Genomic DNA, 23,030 nt, shown 5'->3' on the forward strand with positions numbered 1-23,030 from the left:
CGCGCTGCGAGCTTATAGATCTGCTATTTTTGAAAAATCGTGAAAATTAGAATTTTGACCCGAAGTGTCTTTTGAATCCCTCTAAGATTTTTTGAAAAAACAATGTTTCTATGTCAGCAATCTGGCTGGCCATCGTCAAAGAAAAAGGTCCTTTTCACTTGAACTGGAGCTCAGTTAGTCTGTTCTTGAGAGACTACTATGTCAGTGGTTCTCAAACCTTTTCATGTGAAGGACCCCCAAAATGATATTTATTTGGCCACGGACACCCATCTCAAAATATTTAGTTCCAGGGACCACCTAGAAGCAAAATATGAGTTACAAACGTTCGCTTTGAAAATACATATATTCAAAGATTTGCAAATATTTTCACGACTTTTTCAAAAATAGCAGATCTACAAGCTCTCAGCGCGGCACCGAGTGCCGCGCTGTGAGCTTGTATATCTGCTATTTTTCACTGGTTAAAGCATTCAATAATTCTAGGCCTAAATGGGTTAATTTTTTTTACGTACAGGTTCTACTTCTAACCAACCTGCAGGGAAATAAACTTTGGCCTCCTCCAAACTGTGAATCTGAAAATGGCGTGTTTCCTCGCTGTATCCTATACTTTTCTCAGGACATTATAGAGAATCTGTCTTTACTTTGGCCATATGGTAACATTTTCCGGGCCGCTTGTGGTTTGCTGTCTTGCTCTGTTAGAGTCATTAATTACATCACTATTCTACAGACAAGTATATCAGGATCATTCGGAGGGATCCCTCACCACACTTGGAAACATTTCCTAGAAAACCAAAGACACACACACACACACACACACACACACACACACACACACACACACACACACACACACACACACACACACACACAGACACACAGACACACATACACAAACACACACACCCATGTGTCGAGCACCCAAAAACTGGCAGGGCTTAACAAGACATTCTGACGCAATACTGCTGGCAGGCCCCACCAAAGCCCCCCCCCCCCCCCCATCCAATCAGAAATCAAATCGTTTGGGGTTGAGGGAGACGTGACGAGGGGCTTAAAGTCTCATCAGAGGTCCGCCTACGTTCCCCTGAAACGAACCTGGAGCTGCAGGGAGAGCAGAGCACATAGAAGTTAGCTTTATAAAAAGGCCCTGGCATTATTTATGACTCCCTATAAAAGCTGTAGTTAATTACAGTGTTTTAGACTTATAAATTACAGATTGTGAAGCTCCTGGTATAATTAGAGCGGTGGAGGCAGGGCCCTCTCCGCTGGCTTTCTGGGTAAAGGAGGTGGAGAGGAGCAGGGAGGCAGGGTAGTCGGGGAGGCCCTCTCTCCATTGATGTGGCGGAGCCAGGCCCAGAACACAGCTCCAGAGCAGAGCCCTGCCTGCTGCATGTGGCAGAGCTGGGCTGCTCTCTGCTCAGGGGTGTCGCACCAAATTCTGGGCCCTGGAAACTATAAAAAAATAGCAGATATACAAGCTCACAGCGCGGCACCAAGTGCCGCACTGCGAGCTTGTTGATCTGCTATTGTTTTTAAATGGTGAAAATTTGTGCAAGTCTTGAATATTTCAAAAGAAATTCTATGTCAGTGGTGCTCAAACCTTTTCATGTGAAGGACCCCCAAAATGATATGTACAGCCACGGACCCCCATCTAAAAATGTTTAGTTCCAGGGACCCCCCCCTCAGAAGCAAAATTTGAGTTACAAATGTTCTCTTAAAAAATACATACATTAACCCTTACAGTGCCTATCCCGAACAACTTCGGCTTTATTTCAATCCAATACAATATTTTATTTGCTATTTTACTTACCCCGAGCTGCTTGGAGCAACGTGGGTGGTCCTTGCTCGTCCAGCGCTAGCCAACGAGAGACGCTAGATGGTCCGACGATTTATTCCATTGAAAATGGTTTAAAATAAAGTTTAGAGCCCCCCAAAAAAACCTCAATATATACTGTCGGCGGCGCAACGTATGCCAGGGTGCCTATCCCGAACTAGTTCGGGATATTTAATAAAATTAATTATTTAATCGGAGGCCTCAACGAAGCCCCGGTCTAAATTTCCATCCATGGCCGGGACTTAGACTCGGCCATCCACGGGCCGTAGTCGCGCCGCCCACTCCAATGATAAATCACATCTTTAGACAGGATTTTCTCCGGATTGTGTTCCCAGACCCAAAGAAAACGTTTTTTTGCGACTGAAATAGCTTTAGATCGGGCTTCTAAATGGGTTAGCATTTTGGCTACGTGTCAGCTAGCTTCCTCCTATCGTCACCCATAGCATTGGCTGGAGTGAAATCCCAAGGCACTTGGGACAGTGTCGACGAAAGCTAGAGCGAAGGTCTATGGAGAAATTTCTGGCACTCTAGCGCCCCTTGTGGCCGGCGGCACTGTATGAGTTAAGATTTGCACACCTTTTCATGACTTTTCAAAAATAACAGATCTACAAGCTCGCAGCGCGGCACCGAGTATATTTTTCGATAGCTAAAGTACTGTATAAAATAATTCCAGGCCCCTCTACCTTGGGCCCTAGTACCTCAGTCCCACTAAACCCCCCCACCCTTGTGACGCCCCTGTGTGGCAGAGCTGGGCTGCTCTCTGCATAAGGCACTCAGCCCTCAGCGTTCTGCCTCTCGTCCTGCCACAACACAGGTACCATGGGGGTGGTAAATGGTAAATGGTGCATTTATATAGCGCCTGCATCCAAGGCGCTTTACATAGGTTGTGCATTACATTGACCCATTCACACACACATTGATATACCGATGGCGGAGGAAACCATGCCATGCACCAACCCTTCTCATCGGGAGCAATTAGGGGTTCAGCGTCTTGTACAAGGACACTTCGACACTAACTCTGGGGGAGCCCGGGATCGAACTGGGAACCTTGCGGTTGCCAAGCGGCCACTCCCAAAGAGTACGTCGGGACCCATTTGTGCGTCATGGACCAATATTTGTGGGTCACGACTCGAGTAAAAATCCCATTTTCTTTTCCTAAGTGAAGATATATTTCAAGACTTTCCCCTCCCCCCAAAAAACTATTTTTTTATTTTTAGAAATACATTTTTTTGAAGATTTCTTTTATCAATTTTAGAAAAAACTAACAAATCTAAGAAATTCCATTAATTAAAAATAATAATAATTAAGAAGCAGAGAAAATAGCCGATCGACAAGCTCGCAACGCAGTGCGAAGTGACGCGTTGCGAGCTTATAGATTGCTATTTTCATTCGTTTGAGTCCCGGGCAAACTATCTTTTAGGTCTCGAGCTAAAAGGTTTTGGAACCTCTGCATTAGACTCACAAGTCAATATCTAAAAGCTTCGCTCAATAGAGACTGAGCCTGAGGACAATCTCCCTCCGGGTGGAAACGAGAGAGTTTAGGGCGGTCCTTCTGGTGACTATTTTCACACAAACACCCAAACCAGGACCCTTAAATGAATGCGCATGTTGATGCACATGATCATGAACGCACGGTCGTACATACGCACTTTCACACCAAAGGTGTTCTCATCAGGATGCGGGACAATTATTTTCGATTTAAGCTCACCTAGTGCCTGCACTTTTCATTTCAATAGAAATATAAAATGTACGTCCCGAAAATAAGTGTGGTGAAAACTGATACAATTTGAAGTTTGAAACCGTGACAATCCCAATCACACTGGACACCGTATGTCCTTCATATTGGGGCAGTGACAGCATTTGTTTTCAAAGCACGTATGTCATTGTTTGACTACATCAGTGGTTCTCAACCTGTGGGTCGGGTGACAATTTAAGGACTTTTTAATACCTCTAAAAAGACAAATTAAACATTGGCCAAATTGTCAAATCTTAGAGGCAGAAATTATGAAAATAGCAGATCTACATGCTCACAACGCCTCGCAAAATAGAACAGTGTTATACAAAAAGTATAATGTCTCAACTCTTAGTACTCGTCAGGGTGGTGGGGGTCCCCAGTTAAAATATGATTATTTTGGGGGTCGCGGTCTGAAAAGGTTGAGGACCACTGGACTATAATACTAGCACAAGAGCAACAGACTCCCCGTATTATCATTATGCTTACAAAACCCATATTTCCTTATGAATGAACCACCCATGATGGCCGAACAAATCATTAGCAGCAGTGGCCATATGTCCCATAAACAGAGTTATTGATTGTGTCTTTTCAGAGGGGTGCAGTGAGGTGGAGAGCCCGTCAGACAGACAGACAGAGGGATGCTAAAGAGGGTTAATCCTGGTCGGCCCCTTGCAGTCATTAGCTGATTCATCTGTGCCCGTTAGCAAAGCCCCATTGCAACATGTGTGGAAGGAGAGTGGCCTCAATGCACTCTGGGAGATCCCCCCCAATGGCCAGGGCATGGCCCAGGGATGTCCCAGGGGTCAGAGGTCGAGTCAATCGCCTGCCTTAATGCACTGTGTATTGTCAGCTTTATCAGTGAGTGTATTAATGATATTCTGATTATCCCTTCCTGTTTATCTCTGAACCACAGGAATATTTCTCTTGAATTAGTACAATTGTAGCATAGATCAGAATGATATAAGTAATATGGTAATGATCTGAATATCAGACTCTGTCTGATTTGTTAGTCATGAATCATGTGTATGTTAGTGTGTGTGTGTGTGTGTGTGTGTGTGTGTGTGTGTGTGTGTGTGTGTGTGTGTGTGTGTGTGTGTGTGTGTGTGCACTTTGTGCAGTGGGCGAGCATTGGCATACGTTTACGTGAGGCCAGATAACTGACCGGAAGGTCAGCCCGGCCATTGCTGCCTTTAACACATTTGGATGAGTGCCTGAGGTAGTGAGTGCTACTGTAGGTGTGAACCGCGCACGCACACACACACGCGCACACGCACACACACACACACACACACACACACACACACACACACACACACACACACACACACACACACACACACACACAGGGCTCAGAGGTGTAGACAGAGAACAAAACACGTCCACAGGGTGTCTTAACAGGCTTACGTGTAAGACTCTGCTAATCTCTGAGATTCCACAGTGTTCGGGGAAACATTAATAAATATCTTTTAGACCTGGCCGTGGATATAGTATGGTTGTGATCGGAATCCACAAAACGGGTGCTGCAAAGTGCCAATCCACTATAATGGTTTGCAGTTAGCTCCAGCTTCCCCCCTTTATCCATCTCACACTGTCTGCGGCCGCACGCAGCTCCAGCATGGGGGCTGTTACCTTGGCATTCTAGAATCAATAGAGCACCATCATTTAGCCGAGGTGAGACAGCGGGGTGACATTCTGTCTCCAAATGAAAAGGCATCACTCCTCGCGGAGCCTCGTGCAAGCCGCTAATAAGCGTTCCTCTTCAACAGGGTGCAGCCACCTCTCACTTGTAACTGCATCATTACTGTACAGAGGAATGCAGGAGGGGGGGGACTTGCATTAGACACGGGGGCCATGTCACCGAAGACAGATGCCAGCCTCTGGTGCACCCCCTGCCACCCTCCGCCCGTCTCCCCCCACTATTCCCTATTTGAGCATTTTGAGCACCCTCCCCACCCGCTCCAATTCTTCCTCCTGGCCCCGGGGCGAAAGGCCCTCTCTCATTAGGGGTGCTGACAGGCCCTGTCTGCGCCCTGATCCCTCATCATTAGGGCATGTAAATCTCCTTGTCACACACACACACATACACACACGCATACACACAGGTCTGACGAGGGCTGGGGTGGGGATTGGGTGGTGTGTACTGTGTACCAATCACGCTCACCTGAAGAGCGGGAAGCCAGTAACCTGGGTATAGGCATAACGACGTGGCTCATGCCTATAATCAGCATGACTGAGGGCAGTATTATGGAGGGGAGACAAAACATACTGAAAGGAAATACAATGACACGGTAGCTTAGCTCTAGTGCTCGCTGTTGCTGTCGAGGAAGGCTTAAGGCCCGATTTATACTTGGTTGCGGGTCGTGTTGTGCGCCCGAGAAAGCTGATCTACAAGCTCATAACGTGTCGTGCTGCGATTAGCTATACCAGGGGTCTTCAACGTTTTCAGGCCAAGGACCCCTTAGTCGAGAGAGATATGAAGCAGGGACCCCCCACAACCCATAGATACCATATAGTTTCATCGTTTGACAGCACAATCATCAGTGTATTTTGGATTCATGTCAATGTGTGTTTCCAGATATTTAACTACTTGAACCGTCAATACTTAATAAACTTGGCCTTTCACTCTGTACTTAGTCTGCTCTTTTCCCCCTCTACATGAAACCTCTTTGCAGAAAATAGCCGATCTACAAGCTCTCAAATTGTGAGCTTGTAGATCCGCTATTTTTGGCTAAAGTTCTCAGAATATGGACGCTAGGGTTCAAGTGGTTAATATAGAAAAGGAGAAAAAAGCTTCTATCACTCAAAGATTTGGAGGACCCCCTGTAGTAACTCTGAGGACCCCTAGGGGTCCCAGACCCCCTGTTGAAGACCCCTGAGCTATACTGTATCAGCTGATTTGCAGCTGATACAGTAATTATTATAAATGACCCTTAACACAAACTTCTAGTACTCAACGGAAGTGATTGCCTTTTACCAGAAAGAAGACTGACCCTCACAAAACAATAGAAACAAACTACTGCGCGTAAAACAAGGGAACACGAACAACACAGTCAGTGAAAAACATGCAAACACAGAGAAGAGTTGTTGAGAGACATGGCAAAGACGAAAGCTGTTGAATCTGGAGGGCACGCATCTGGCGTGTCCCGACTGGGGTGTTGGTGTACTACTGCTGCTGCATGTTTAATTTAGACAAGCCCCGCTCCTTCCCTCTCCTCCAGCCATGTAAACCAGCCCACAGACATAACATATGGAGACCAAAGATTCCAGGGAGGAGGGGAGGTGGATGGCAGCAAAGGGAATGTTTTAGGGGTGTAACGATACATTTTAATAGCGATATGATACGCATCATGATACATGGTTGACGATACGATACATGGACGATATTGGTTCATTCATGGCGATACGATACGTTTCGATTCAGCGATTTAAAATCGATATGGTAACTATTTAGCAAAGAAATTTCATCTGTGTGAAACGTGTCAAAAATATATTATTATGGATATAAATAAGTAAACGCTGTGATTCTTTAGCAAATACATTTTTCAAAACATATGGACAAACCCGCACCTTGACATGAACATAGAGACCAAGAGTAGCTACATGGAATGGAAAGGTAATTAATCCCCTCTTTTTCATTTTCCCTCTTAAAATTGCTAAATACAAGGCACAAATACTTAGCCAAAACGGTACGATATTTTGCTTTTGCAAACGATATAGTAGATCATTTCAAATTAAAATCAATTTTTCGATTCAGTTACTATATCGTTACACCCCTAGAATGTATGAGAGAGGGGGGAATATGGAAACAAGGCTAAGAGAAGAGGGATGGGGATGCTGTAGGCGAGGAGGAGACTGGATGGCGGGTGTTGCAGGAACAGATGAGCAGACTTAAGAGAAGAAAATAAATAAATAGAAACAGAGAGAGAGAGAGAGAGAGAGAGAGAGAGAGAGAGAGAATAATGTACTCCCCAAACGGGCTAGGCTGAATACGATCTTATTCATTTCAAATGCAACACAATCTCGTGGTCCAGACTACAGCCTCCGAGTGTTCATTACTTTCCAGCGACTGACAAAGGAAACATCACAGTTATTTCAGCCAAGTCCCTACGGACGGCGAGAATACCTATCAGCTCACTCTGTAGGAGGGTACGTGTCCTTAAAGACTGTGTGTGTGTGTGTGTGTGTGTGAGAGAGTGTACATGTATTATCCAATCCATGAATAATACACAGTAAACAAGGGATTTGCAGTTCACCAATATGGTGTAAAATCAACAACAAAAAAAAGAACATTGACGTCTCGTTGCAATAGTTAAAACAGTTATGGTGTGCATGAGTGTTTCACCCGGTCACTAAAGGTCATAACAGCATCATGATATGATTGACGGTGAAATGACTCAAATGACTTACCTGAATGATTGAATGGGCACAGGGTAGAAGCAGACATTGTCATCAGGCAGGAGCAGCAGGAAGGGGAGAGAAGAGGTGAGAGAGACATTAATTTCAACATCGGGCACACTGAGGTTCATAAATATGCAACAAGAGGGAGAGATTGTGCATGCAATATTGTGTGTGTGTAAGCACTTTCGTGTTGACTCCAAAAAGCAGCATGCTAAACTGTTTCCTAACTGCTGTGTTTTCTCTGATAAGAGCCACGGAATTTGCTGGGTTTATGCGAGCACAAAAACGGCAGACATTGTTTACCTAGCAGGACTTTACGCGTGCAACACACGTGTGTCTCACACACACACACACACACACACACACACACACACACACACACACACACACACACACACACACACACACACACACACACACACACACACACACACACACACACACACACACACACACACAGAGGATGAGGGAGAAAGTCATCTCCATTAAGGCCATTTAGCTAAAGCTGGAATTATCAGTAGCACATCAAAGAAAGAGGAAATCACCCGTAAAGAGAAAGCAAGTAATAGACACAGACAGGGAAGGGCAGAGAGAGAGCGAGAGAGAGAGAGAGAGAAAGAGAGAGAGAGAGAAGAAATCATTAATGCAAATGCCAGCCTAGGAGCCTGATAGACTGGTGTTATTGGAGGTTACTGCAGGGTTTTTTTTTTTGGAGGGGGTTCATTATTATTCATGATCATGTTGACTGGTGCAAGGTCTGTGCCCGTCTCTTTGAAGTACTGGATTGGACGAGGAGTTATTGACCATGGCTGCTGGGGGTACAGGCCCTCAGGGAGTTGTCGGAGGGAGGGTGTTCGGTGAACGTTGGGTCTGTGTGGGGCAGATACATACTGCGGGAATTGGGATAGAACAGCAGGTTGCGTGTGTGTCTGTACCGTAGACATGGTCAAAATCAATGGACAGCGTCACAACATTGGTTTCTACAGACCGTAAATGAAGCCTGTTTTGCAGCGATTTCAAATCCGCCATCTTTCTATATTATGGTCCAGAAATGGTAACAGAAGTGAATCAAATGGATGCCATTGGCTGCAACCACAGCGAGGGCGGGTCTTCACTCGGTAGAACCAGTAGAAAGCCTATAACCAACTTTTAAAATGAAAGGGACCATAATTTACTAGACGCATATCATGATGATTTTAAAAATCAAACCTCGGTTCGAAGTGGAGCGGTGAATTTGAGCAGCTGTACCCTATGTGAGTGAGTGAGTGTAAACTGTGCCTGTGAGTGAGTGGTGAGTGTGCCTGGCCTGCACAAAACAGCGCCCCTCCTTTAACTAGTGTGTTGTGTGTGGCCACTCAAGGTATTGCCAGGCTACGGACGGACACGGCCAGCCAGCCAGCCAGCCAGCCACCCAGCCACCCAGCCACCCACATACCCACGGACATACCTGTCTATTGGGAGCGCTTTCACCGCTCCAAAAATACTTTTAAAGGTTTTAAGTTTTACTAAGGTAATAAAATCAAGTGTAAAGTTTGCCCAAAAGCCTCACTGAATCCCAATAATGTATTGACACCAGTAGAAGGTGAAATAGCGACATCTGCTGGGCCATAAATAGGAACAGCAGCTTCAATGAGAACCCAGAAGTAGGTTTCATTTCCAGCCAACAAAGCAAGACCCTTGGTCTGTACTTGCAGAGCACTTGCATACAGAGATATGTTTGTGGCCTCACAGTACCTCATAAAAAAGCCCAACGACCCAAACAACAGACTTCAAAAATGAGTTATTCTATGAACATCACTGCAAAACGAGGCCACTTGGATTTGCCGAGCATTGAAATAGACTTTCAGAGGTTGCTCAACAGGGAGCCCTTTTCACACAACAAGTCCTGTTACGGGACTATTTCATTGCTGCACATAACGCCGTGCAGTTTGTCTAACCACACAAGCAGGCTTGTCCTGTCAACTACTCCATCAGAGAGTCCATCTGTGCACTTGTGTATCGTGTGTGCCTATATCTGCTTTGGCACACACATAACTCCTGTGTGTCTATATACACTATCTCGCTGTGCACAACTAAGTGAATGTAGCCATGGCCAGGAGGCAAGGTGCTGAGAGAGTGATTGGCCCCCTCCCTCCTTCCCAGGGTATGGACAGACCCTGTCAACAGGCCTGTCAGACCAGAGGGGTACTGACAGTCACTCAGTCGCCACCACGACTACTGAGCTACACTAACAGCATTATCTGCATATTAGCATTGCTCCACCAATAATATTTCCCCCCTGTCCGCCTCACCCCCTCGCTGAGCGACCTCAGACCCTCATTTCCCTACAATCGATATACTAGACCTAGCGAGAGGGGGGGGTGTCAATGACCTTTCTCCATCTACGCAATGACCTACTTCAAAAGAGAGGAGAGGCAGAGATGGGATGCAAGACATGATCAGAATGAGAAGGGATGGATGAGTAAATAAATAAAGATCTCCCAATGAAGATAACGCAACAGTGGTCTCAGTATCTTTTTAACCACTGAGCAAATATCCATGCGGACAATGCAACGTAGGCTGGCAGGTAAGGCAGGGGAAACAATGCTGATAAGGTAACTACAGCCAGATAGCCTGTTGGAGCACATTGCCTTGGCCAAACTTATGTGCCAAATAGGCAGCGAGATAAGCACTGATACCACACTGCTCGTAACAGGACCCATGTTACGAGTATTGCAGTATCACTGCTTATCTCACTCTTATCCAGGAATCTTAACAAGGCTGCTCTTTGTTTCAAATGAGAGCCTGGACGCTGTAGATACAGCAGCAACGAGGGTCAACCATGCAATGCAAGCATAATGTCAACCACTTGGTCTATGATGCAACCAGTGCATAATATGCATAATACTGATGCAATGTTCTTCTGTGTGATAAACACAGAGGCCAAGCTTCATCACTGTGCTTTTCCATAGCTCTGTTTTGGTTTTCTACATCCATAATTGAGTGTTTTCTGCTCTCTCTCTCTCTCTTCCCATGTGACCTCACCTAACCCACCTCTGGGTTTTTCCTCCATTGGAGATGCAGCCAAGCAGAAGTTATCTGTCTGAGATCAAAAAGGTGGAGGGAAGGCAGCTGAAGGGAGGGGGTGAGGGGTCTGCGGAGAGATTGCATATCCAAGCGTGAAACCCTGCGACAGACACACAGACTCACAGGTCAACAAACATCCGGGACGGACACTAGACGGCTCCTCCTGACACACAGCACCAAAGAGAGAGCAGCGGTGTGTCTCTTTCATGCAGAAATGCTGGATGAAACAAGGCATAACTTGTGAGAACACGTGTCAATAATGTGCGTCTCATCCTATCCCGTCATGCTCGATACAAATGCTACCACGACGTATGCTATGCAGTGACACTCACAAAAATACACACATTTGTGTGTAACACTCGCGCACTCACACATGCGCGCGCAGCCGTGCACGCACACACGCTATCTGTGAGACAGTGGTCTCAGGGGAGTGCCAGTGAGGTGTGAAGAGTCTGATGGGATCATAGGGAGACCTGGCCCCTCTCCTCCAATTACTCAACAATCTGGCCTTGTCCTAATCTCCCTCTGAAAGCCCGGGGTTGGAAATGATGCAGAAAACGGCAGGTCGCCTGCCCGGCCACGCAAGCTAATCCCAGTGCACTGGAGTGTGTTTTCTATCCTGCCTCCATAAATACTAATATACTTCTACACCTCCCAGGTTCAGGTATACATTCGACGACGCCTCTGTTCTTCTCACAGCTGGTATTGGATTCAATCAACGGCTTCGCTCCCGAGCCATGTTGAGTAACCAGTCTTAAATGTTCCGCTTTTGTCCTCCGGGCCACAAAGCGATGGTGCAAGCCAACGCGAAATCTGACCTTTTAGCGCAGGGCATACAATGGAACGGCATATAAGATAAGAGAGGTTTTAACAGGTTATGTTGGTGGAATGAGCACAATATGTGGCGTCTCTCATACCAGTATGAGAGACGCCCAATCACATGATATATACTGTATATGCAGCAACATCACTTAAAACAGGTCAGAATACAACCACATATATAGCTACAGTATGGACATAATGTACATAGCTCTTAGGTCTATACTATACAAAAAGCACAATTTGGTTCCCCAAAACAGATTTTAAGAACCACTTGTGTCTGTACTGTACAGAAAAATGAATGAAGGCCCTGATTAAATTCCGGTCTGCGTCGACAACGGGAACGCTTCAGTTGCCGCCTGCCCATGTGTAACCTAATGAGAATTAACACCTCGGAAATAGCTTGTGATTTCCTTACGTTAATCAGGATCGAAAATGACTGACGGCTTTAGATGCGGCCCTAAAAATACTGAGCAGCCCACAGGCTTGCCTTTCATCCCAAAGCTCAAATCAAATTGATTCTAACGGTCTCCGACAGCTTCCTCTGTGTCCTTCAGATTCAAACCATGATTTCATCAGGGTCTCATCACACGACTGTGCCTCAAGCTATCTGGATGGAACCCCTGTTTCTTGATCTTTTCCTCTGCCAGCAGAAGAGAAATGTCTCTGTCTCGCTCTATAAATAAGCGAACAGCATGGGTTGCCAAGTAGAGAACAAAGCAAATAAATGAATACTAAACGAGGCGGTGAATGTCAGTCAAGGTAGGCAGGGTATATCATTCAAGCGAGGTTTCTCGGACGGTTGGCGAGGACATGGTGTTTTCACTTTTCATTTGCACCTGTCCTGGCCCCGCTCCGGCCCTGTCCAGCGTGTCGTAAGTCAATCTGGTTCCGCCTCGCCATACCAACCACCACATGCTGTCACCATGGCCACTGAACTTCACAGACAAACATGTGGGGTATTTTTACCCTGGTCCTCCATACCATTCCTAACCCTACAACAGCTGTTCTCCATCCTGTGGCTAGACGCGCACATCTGGTGTCAAGGCTCTAAACAGGCCAAACAACAAAGACTCCTCTCCTTTGAGCGGACATGGGGTGGAGAGGAGTAGGCATTCACACTACGGGGTCGGGGATGCAGTCATTTCAACATAGCCCGCGGGCCGGCGTGACCTCCATCATTCTCTCAACCGAGCACCTGTCCTCGACGTATCGAAGTGTGTGCTCCCCCACACTGAAAGTGAAAAAGACACATCTTTTTTATGGTGGGGATTAGCCCCCCTGCACCTCTCGGCCTTCTCTCGACCACCACGCCCCCCTCCGCACCAAATGACTCCACACAGCATCACCCTGGCTCCCATTAGCCTTTTCAATCTGCCTGCCTTCAGCATGACGAGCCCTGCAGCTATAGCCCATGGTAATGACGTGAGTACACCACATTCCCCCCTTTGTCAAAACCGCCATCACCCACTCTCAAATATCTCCCTGTTCAAAATCTACACTACCCTTAAAAAAAGAAGAGAAAACCACACCTGGATTGTCGATGCACCTAAATATGATCAGCCATGGTATGGTGCAGTGGTTCCCAAACCTTTTAGAGCAAGACACAAATGAGAAATTAGGCATTTGCCTGGTACCCAAACTAGTGAAAATAGCAGATCTACAAGCTCACAATGTGACGCTTTGCGCTGCATTGTGAGCTTGTAGATCGGTTATTTCACAAGGCTAGTTCTTAACGATTTATTAATTTATATATTTATGTAATTGGGTCCCAACCCCCTGTTTGGGAAACAGTGTATGGTGCACTTGTAGGTCCACCAGATTGAAGACGGCCCTCTCTTTATCTATGGTAGTGATGGAGGGGGGACTCTTCAAGAGCCTATCTCAACGCCCCCCTCCGTCTCCATGCAGACACCCCCATCCATTACTGACGGCGAGGGGTGGAGACCCCGTAAATTATAGAGGAGTCCCGCACAGTGAACAATAGTGCAGCCCATTCTGCATTCACCACCACATCTACATTCCACCACAGGCCAGGGCACAACACAAAAAACACAACCACCGTTGACGAGAGACCACCAGAGATTCAGAATAAGATCTGAGATATACTGTATAATATGTGTATAAGATTTTGTATGGCATTTGCCCACAATGCAGGACAATATAGTACATAGTAGCAGTGTTAAGTGAATACAATGTAAGAAGGGCCATCTGTTTTGTAGTAAATGTAGAACATGCATCTATTAATGTGTATTTTGATAAGCAGCCAGTCATGGGTGACATTAACATGCAGCTCAGAATACCGATTCTAACGACACGCGGACCCAGGCTATGAGAAAACACAATAAGTCTGCATCATCTTTGTTCTGGCAGAGCCATTCTTGGCTGTCCTCGGTGTGAAAAATAAATGACACGATAATTAACATTCCACTCCCAGCATCTTTTCCATTAAAGCTGCATTAATGAAAGCTGAAGATAAAGACTTGAATGTTCTCCCTCAGTCTCATTCCCCAGAATCAGGCCATTCGAAAGGCACCATTAGCAATTACTCTTTGCGCCTCCAGCATAATATTTCATCTCCTACAATGAGCAAAATTATGAGAATGCACTGAAGGACAGTGTTGGTATTTTTTCCCATCGACTTCGAATGCAAGTGTGTCCAATAATAACATCTGCTCGGGTTGCGGCATCCTTTATTATGGATTTGTCTCTCTGTCTCTCTCTCTCAGACTGTGACCAATAGGTTGTCTCCCAGTGAAGGAGTAAATTTGGCATGAGTAAAAGTGAGAGGGATCCAGAGGTAGACGGAGCATGAAGTAGAAGCCTGACATCTCCACAGGGCTGTGGCACGGCACATCCTACAGCTCAGCTCCATCCCTCTGGCTTGCATAGCCAGGGGCGTCGCACCAAATTCTGGGCCCTGGGTACAAGGATTCACTGCAGGCTACTATGAATATTCTTCATAGGGAGGAGGGGGTTTAACCCATTTAGACTGGGAATGCATTATTACGCATTTTTCGTGCTTTAACTATTGAAAAATAGCAGATATACAAGCTCAGAGTGCGGCACCGAGTGCCACGCTGCGAGCTTGTATATCTTTGAATATTTCAAATCCTTCTAAGGTTTTTTGAAAAGGACACCCAAAATGATATGTATTTGGCAAAAGTTCGCTTAAAAAATACATATATTCAAAGATTTGCACACATTTCCACGACTTTTGAAAAATAGCAGATCTACAAGCTCGCTGAGCGCTGTGAGCTTGTATATCTGCTATTTTTCCAATAGCTAAAGCATAAAATAATTAGGGCCCCTCCACCTTGGGCCCTAGTAACTCAGTCCCACTTCCCCCCCCTTGTGACGCCCCTGTGCGTAGCTCTCTTATCGTCTCTCCATAAGTCATTCTTTCACCCGGAGAGACAAAGTTTTCTTTCCACCTCCATTGTGCACTCCCATGAACACCTAACACGCCATGGAGACTTGAGTATCGACATTGAAATGAGTCCATGAGATGCCTTCACTCACTCACCCCCGAGTCCGACAACCTCTACTAGGGTGTTTTCCATGGGCTGCGTCCCCTATAGATAGCCTCTTGTCTAATCCTCAAACACCATGTATGTGTGTATCCATTAGCAGTGTGGCCCGTAGGCACTTCTGGCCTGTGTAGCCCAGGAACTACCCCCAACCCCCAATTCTCTCAATGGGAGAGGATCAGGTTAATATTACATTGGCGAGGGAGACAACATTTCTTATTTATTGAAAGGCAGTCTAGCATGAAAGAGTATTTGTAGGCAGGCCAGTGGATTACCTGACCCCATCTCCCCTTCTATCAGATCAGGATGGCTCACAATAACTCTCACACGTTCCAGTGCTAGGAGGACAAAGGAGACGATGGGCGCTTACTTTCTTAACCTCTCCTCTTAATCTGACCACTCTGACCAGACTGCAGCTCAACATGATATGTCCAGTAGAGGAGACTTTCAAAAATATTATTTTTGAAAAGTCTCCTCTAAAACAAAGGTCATCGTGAGAGGAATTGAGTATCACAGTAATTCTGCTTGCTGTCCAGAACACCACTTCGTGGCATGCTTATACCTCTTTCATGTTGAGTGTCTTTACAAATTTTTGTGTGTGAGTGTAATTACAAAGAGGTTTGCAAGACACTGATCCATCTGCAAATAGAATACCAGCCTGCATCTCCTCCCACTGCTATTTAGGTTCTACCCTAGTATTCTCCCTCTGTCCGTTACAGTTGGTCAAAGTTGAGAAACATTTATTTTTGTAGTTCTTTTCACATTAGCAATTTCAAGGGTCATCACGGATGACATTCACAAGACGCACAATGACAAGAACTACTCATATGGAGCATCCACTCAAGGGAAGGGAATGAGTGTGATGATCGAGAAAATGGTGGAAGAAAAATAGCCACACAATAAATAAAGACAGACGGATGAGCCTAAGAGGAAGTAGAAGAGGGGAGAAAGCAGTAATTAGGTTGTCTGTGACCTTGGGATGGACATAACGCCATCTAGCAAAACAGACACAGGACACAGAAGAGCTCGTGCTTTTGCGTGTATGAGCTGAATTTATGATGGATTGTAAACCCCGACATTAGCTCCCTGGAGAACGCACAGCACCCGATAGACCTCCACTCCCTAGCTGGGACGAATAGAGGGGAAACCACTTCACACAAGAGACACTTATGCTTATTTAAAAAGCTAAACAGAATTTTTTGAAGAAAAAAAAAATATATAAATATCTTTATTTTGCCAATGTAATAAATCATCGTTGTGTGGAAACATTGTATGTCCAAAACCTTTTAAACTAGTGACAATAGCCGATCTACAAGCACACAACGCCTCGCTGCGAGGCGTTGTGTGCTTGTAGATCTGCTATTTTCACTAGTTTTGTGCAACAGTCTTCTATGATGAAGCAGGGCAGGAAACTTGGTGCCATGGCATTGGTCACGACATCTCATTGTTCCTACATCCCATTAGTCCGAATCTGGTGAATGTTAACCTGGTAAGAATACTATGCCTAAACCTAAACCCAACCCTAACCTCAGTAAAACTATAGCTAAACCTAACCCAAACCTCAGTAAAACTATGCCTAAACCTAACCCTAAAACCTAAACCTAACCAAATTAGGACTAATGAGATGTAGGACTTATGGGCAGTCCCCAGAAAGGTGGATACGAGGTTTCTCCCCGACAGTGACGAAATGAACCTTATGAACTGTAGCGTTTATTCTGGACATTTGGTGAACATACGCTAACATGTGAAAATAGTGTATTGTGAGCTCATAGATCGGCGGTTTTCACTATCTGACGTACAAAAAAGTCTATAGGATTTAAGTGGTTAATATGAATATGCTGACTTCTAAAACAGAAATTGTCTTTATTACCAACAATTTATGGTGTATCCTGACCACGCAGTACATTCACTTAAACCCTGACCAGCATTATCAATCAAGGTACATGTGAATGGGTCTGGTTTAAGTGGTGCCAACACAAGGACTCTCTGAATGAGTGTTGTGCTTGTCCTGGCATCATAAATGACCCGCACTGGTTTAGAAACGCGGCATCAATGACAGCTCGACATACAGTGGGCATTGAAAACAGAGAGCGTGAGTAGGCTCTCATGTTACTATACATTATGTGTAAAAGCACTTATTCTGTCCTTTCCATTTATTTCAACAGCAGCACTGGCTCCACCCCTCCCCCATTACCCCACACCCACCCACACACCAAAAAAAAGTATCCAGCCCTTCAGCGGCCAGTGGACCTGACTGATGTTTGACCCCTTTCTGCATGAAATGATTCTTTATTTCGTATAGTATAGCTCCTCACGCATAGTTTCTTTGTTTCTGAATAGTGAAGAATAAGAGTGTCTAGGGAGAAATGACTCCATGCTCAGTTTTCCCCCCACTTTATTAAGCACCAGAAATATAGCCATATCAATCTACTTAGAATTTGCATTTTGAATTTAAATGTGGAGGGTTAGAGCAAGTTTGCAGGTTATGGGTCCCAGGCTGTCACAGCAATAGCCTCTGGATCTGAAAACCACAGCACTACGTGGCCTGGCTGTATTTCAGATGGTTGGAAGAATTCAATTTTGATGTTGATATGAGAGAGGGCATTATCCACTTAGAGTTATTAATTTGGCAGTTCTCAAGGGGGGTGGGGGGGTGTTGAGTGTGCTGTGGGGAGGGTGTTGCTGTTGAAGCTTTCACACTGTAGATCCACAGATAGTCACAGGCTATAATTGATTTGTCCGGTGTGGATTTACGGGCCAATATTTTTTGCAGGCGAGGTATAAACGAGCGAGAAGAAGCTGGCTGATGTTCCCTCTAATGGCTGACAAGGAGGAGGGGGAAGTGAAGTGGTGACCCATATATTTACACAGCTTTTTTGACAGCCCCAGGCCAAATTCAATAGCACTAAGCAAAATAATCAGAAAATATACTCTGAAGCATTGTCCTAAACAGATGAGGAAGAAATTAACATATCTACAGTACACAATCACATAGAATAGAACTAGACACTGTAATGGATCCAGGTAGATCAAACTGTAATTTTGACTGACAAAAATGATTAATATTTTAGCTTGCTGTGAACATTAATAGTTTGGCATTCCAATAGAATAAGAAGAACAAATGGCAGTCAATAAGTGGCCTAACAAACGTTGTGCCACTTCTCCCATGTGCTTCTCTGTACACAAATAAGGAGGGGGCTTCTCTTCCAATTAGGCTTTTGTGTGCACTGTGGCGAAATGATTATCATGTATTTTTCATGTGCCCCACTGTCTCTGCGCTTGGCCTGCAGCACTGACACACAACAACACGACATCAGCATCCGTACGACCTCACTAGAGTGTACACACACGGGCACGCACGCACGCACACACACACACACACACACACACACACACACACACACACACACACACACACACACACACACACACACACACACACACACACACACACACACACACACACACACACACACACACACACACACAGCTAACGGGGAAAACAATCATGGAGTCACATCAAATAATATCACTTGATTTACATTCCGCTGACAAAGGAGCGCGTGACAAATGGCGCGTGCACACACTTGCACTTGCACACCCACACACACACAGTCAGAAACTAACAAACACAAACAAGCGCAACCTGAAAAAATAAAAATAAGCAAAGTGTGTTTTGACAGAAAAAGGAGCAGAGAAGGAACCGCTATACTCCTGAATATTTCAACAGAAAACAAAAAGGGTGGCGAAGATACAGCAGCTACTGAAAACATGCCAGATGTCTTGAGGATTTAATGGGAGGTAAATGGAAATCAATCCCCTTTCACTGCTCAAGACGCCCAATCATAACACATTGTTTTAATTGTCCCACTGGATGACACCAGCACTGCACATGGCGCTGGCTCCACTGCTGGCTAATATCACATCCAGTTACCAGCCACAGACGGGGGCAGATGAATTACAGTAGGGAGCACAGAGCAATGCACTGCAGTGGAAAACAATTAGAGGGACTATTCCGAGACGCTCCTTGACAAACACTAATATGGATGTGTCATCCATGAAAAGAGGCACATTATGTATATTTACTGAATTAAAAGAGGCCCAAATCACTTATTTTCCCTGCCAAACGTGGGACGGTGCCAGCATGCCTGTGCTGACTTCCAGTCATGAATTCAGATTGACTATTGGAGTTGAACATGTGAACTGACGGCACTGCTGCGGGTGGAAGTTGAGACTCTGGGGTGGTAGATATTATGGGATAGCCTCGTAAACCAGCCTCTTCCTGAAATTCTGATTGGATTTCCCACTCCTAGTGAGCAAATGGAATGATAGCTCCAGGAGGAGGCGGTTTACGAGGCTCGATATGGGAAGGTGGGACAACCAAAAAGTATCTTCTCTTCTTAGGCAGAAGCTAATAGAGATAAAGGAACAAAAGGAAATCCCGACAATGTTTCACAGTTAATAGATCATGTATATCTGCCATTTTCAAAAAAACGATTCTGAAAAAATATATTTTTTAAATGTACTAATAATAATGTAGTCTATAATAACTATAATTCGCAAAATAGGGATGCCAGGGTTCCCCAAATATTGTGTCTTGCGTTTGATGGGGCAATCATGTGGCATCAACCCTGCGAACCGTCTGTTTGTCCCCACCTGTGTTCTTCCCTGCCACCGGTTGTCTGAATAAAGGACTCACTGCAGAGCATTTAATGGGAACTGACACTATGGGCAACTTCGTGTCACTAGAGACATCACAGCAAATTAACTGATAATTAAAATTTTCTCCATTAGGGAAACAGCATAGTAATAACTCACACAGTAGGACCCTCCGCCTCCATTAATGTCTTTATTCTCCTCATGCGGGAAGGGAGACAGAGAAGCCTCATCTACAACTCTAAAACTTAAGACGAGGAGGAGACAGGGACTATAGAACATACTGTAGCTGCATAGACAGAATATGAAAATAAATCACTTGCTGGGTCTTTGTTCACAGAGCTGACCTCTCCTTTTTCCTTTTCTTTCTGTGAGGGTCAGAGTAGACTGTGTGTGTGTGTGTGTGTGTGTGTGTGTGTGTGTGTGTGTGTGTGTGTGTGTGTGTGTGTGTGTGTGTGTGTGTGTGTGCGACTGTGCGTGCGTGCATGTGTGCGTGCGTGCGTGCGAGTCTGCGCCTGTGTGTGTGGCAAGGTAAACGTCTGTTTTCTCATGCCAATAAAGCCCTTTGAATTGAAATTGAATTGTGTGTGTGTGTGTGTGTGTGTGTGTGTGTGTGTGTGTGTGTGTGTGTGCGTGTGCGTGTATACAAGGTAAGTGTGTGCGTGCATGTGTGTCTGTGCCTGTGCATATGCATACAGTACAGTGTGTGTGTGTGTGTGTGTGTGTGTGTGTGTGTGTGTGTGTGTGTGTGTGAGTGTGCGCGTCTGTGCGTGTGTGTGTGTGTGTGTGTGTGTGTGTGTGTGTGCGTCTGTCTGTGTGTGGGTGTCCGTGGTGTCTGTATAATCACACAGCTGTTGAAGGGGGCTCAGCCTCCAGCTGTTAGCCTGGTGATGACAGCGGTCCATAGCTCCACCTTCATGCTCACTGATCCGGGTAATTACCTCGTCCATCTGACCCCGTTTGCTCCTCCACCACCACCACCACCTTCAAGGCTGCTCGGAGCAAGCTGGCTGTCACAGCATCAATGAGACCTGACCTGAGTCAAAAGCACCTCGGACGATACGGTCACACCTGACAAGGGTCTGTTAGACCACCAGTATACACTGTAGATTGCCGTCGTTGGCTCTTTTGTTCATGGCGCAAGGACGACTGCGATGAAACTCCCATCATGCCTAGATAGCCGAGCTCCGCCAAACGCGCTAATGCCAGCACTTTGTCAATGCCGCTCATTTTGGCTATCATAAAGTCATCATCTGTGCAGCCAAGCGAAAGGGGGGAAGTAGGGCTGGGGGGGGGGGGTGTCCTCTTCTAAATGGAATGGTCCACACAGTAGAGCGGACGGGGAGATGCTGACCCCCGCATGGCCCAAGGACATCTCCATGCCTGCCTCCATCAGAGCAAAAGGACGGCACAATCGGCCCTGGCAAAGACTGGCCTCACCACACAACAAGAGGACACCGGTGGTGTAAAGTAACCAAGTACATTTACTTAAGTCATGTACTTGAGTACAATTTTGAGTTATTTGTACTTTACTTGAGTATTTCCAATTTCCAATACTTTCACTTCACTTCTACTCCACTACATTTCAGATCCAAATATTGTACTTTTTTTTCCCTACGTTTTTATCCCACAATTTGGTAACCGAGTGCCAATTGCCTAAGCTGTAATCCTGGGCACTGCACTGCCTCTGCCAACTTAGGGAGAGCCCCGAACTGAGCTCCCGAACTTTCGTACTTTTATTCAAGTACATTTTGAATTCCAAAAAAGAGTATTTCTATATTGCAGTATTGATACTTGCACTTGAGTAAAAAAGGTGAGTACTTTTTCCACCACTGCGAACCACGCCAAACAGCCAGCCACCATCTCTGCAGCCCTCCTCTCTCGTGCACTCCCCACTGCTCTCCCTCGGTGAGCAGAAACAAGAAAGGCACGGGTGATCGGTAATTTCACAGCTGACAGACTTTCCTTTCCCCAATTTCATATCATTTGTAAAAAAAGAAGGGAAATCTCTGCTCTGCGTCTGTCCCCGGTGAGATATAATGCATTCTGTTCTTCTCATTTACTACAATATTGGGTAGAATGCAAAAGCAAGGCGATCTCAATTGGAGCAGCCGCGAGGGGTAAAGGAGCACAAATCGAGGGGAAGCGGGGGGTGGAATTAAGACAACAGCTATGTGTCTGCCCCCCAATGATGGCCTGATGGCCCACGCCAGCGCGTGTGTCTGTGTGTTCGCATGTGTGTGTGTCAACATGAGGAAGATACGGTTCTCGCATCAGCCTAGTGAATATAATTAAAGCAGTGCTTTCTGAAACAAGCACCTGGACATCTGTCCCAGGTTCTCTTTTCCCCTCGGAATCATGTTTATGCTAGCATGCCTTTACGTGTTGTGTGTGAGTGTGTGTGTGTGTGTGTGTGTGTGTGTGTGTGTGTGTGTGTGTGTGTGTGTGTGTGTGTGTGAGTGAGTGAGTGAGTGAGCACGTGTGTGTGTGTGTGTGTGTGTGTGTGTGTGTGTGTGTGTGTGTGTGTGTGTGTGTGTGTGTGTGTGTGTGTGTGTGTGTGTGTGTGTATGCTTAAGTCAACGGATGTTTGTGCGGGCTGATTATTATGCACGAGGCAGCAACACTTGCGGACATCTGTGCTTATGCTATAGCTTTCCCAGTCTGTGCGTTGAAGGGGATGGCTTGGCTGAGTCCCAATCCCAGTTCTCCCACTGTCCACCAAGGAGGGGCTGCGTCAGCTGGACTGTACTGGTGGAGAGGAGGAGGGGCTGGCGGTGAGGGGGGGGATCAATGCCGGGGAAACAGCCTCATAATGGCCTGGATTAATGATGAAAAATTTGGCGTCACCCGGTAGGGACCTGTACATTTATCACTGGGGAGGTGGGGTGGGGTGGGGACGCCACTAGGAGGCTCTTAGCACCCCCTGACCCTGGGAGGCTGCTACGCAGGACAGTACTGAAACTGTGCATGCGCTACTACCGTCTCCAGTTGGAGCCCT

The 23,030-nt window shown here is 45.8% G+C and overlaps 1 protein-coding gene across 7 annotated transcripts in view; it reads right to left on the reverse strand.

Annotated features, from left to right (window-relative positions):
- robo2 (roundabout, axon guidance receptor, homolog 2) overlaps window positions 1-23,030 on the reverse strand; it is a 226,244-nt gene that overhangs the window by 137,982 nt on the left and 65,232 nt on the right. The window contains exon 1 of one of the 7 annotated variants that reach the window (XM_080732100.1): window positions 7,971-8,050. The exons of the other annotated variants lie outside the window; for them this stretch is intronic. Within the exon in view, the coding sequence (XP_080588226.1) occupies window positions 7,971-8,013 (43 nt within the window). The 5' untranslated portion in view covers window positions 8,014-8,050. Of the gene's footprint in view, window positions 1-7,970; window positions 8,051-23,030 lie in introns of those variants that run through there. 7 annotated transcript variants of the gene reach the window in all.

This window comes from Nannobrachium achirus (assembly GCF_963921795.1).
Source record: "Nannobrachium achirus genome assembly, chromosome: 8".
NCBI classification, from domain to species: Eukaryota; Metazoa; Chordata; class Actinopteri; order Myctophiformes; family Myctophidae; genus Nannobrachium; species Nannobrachium achirus.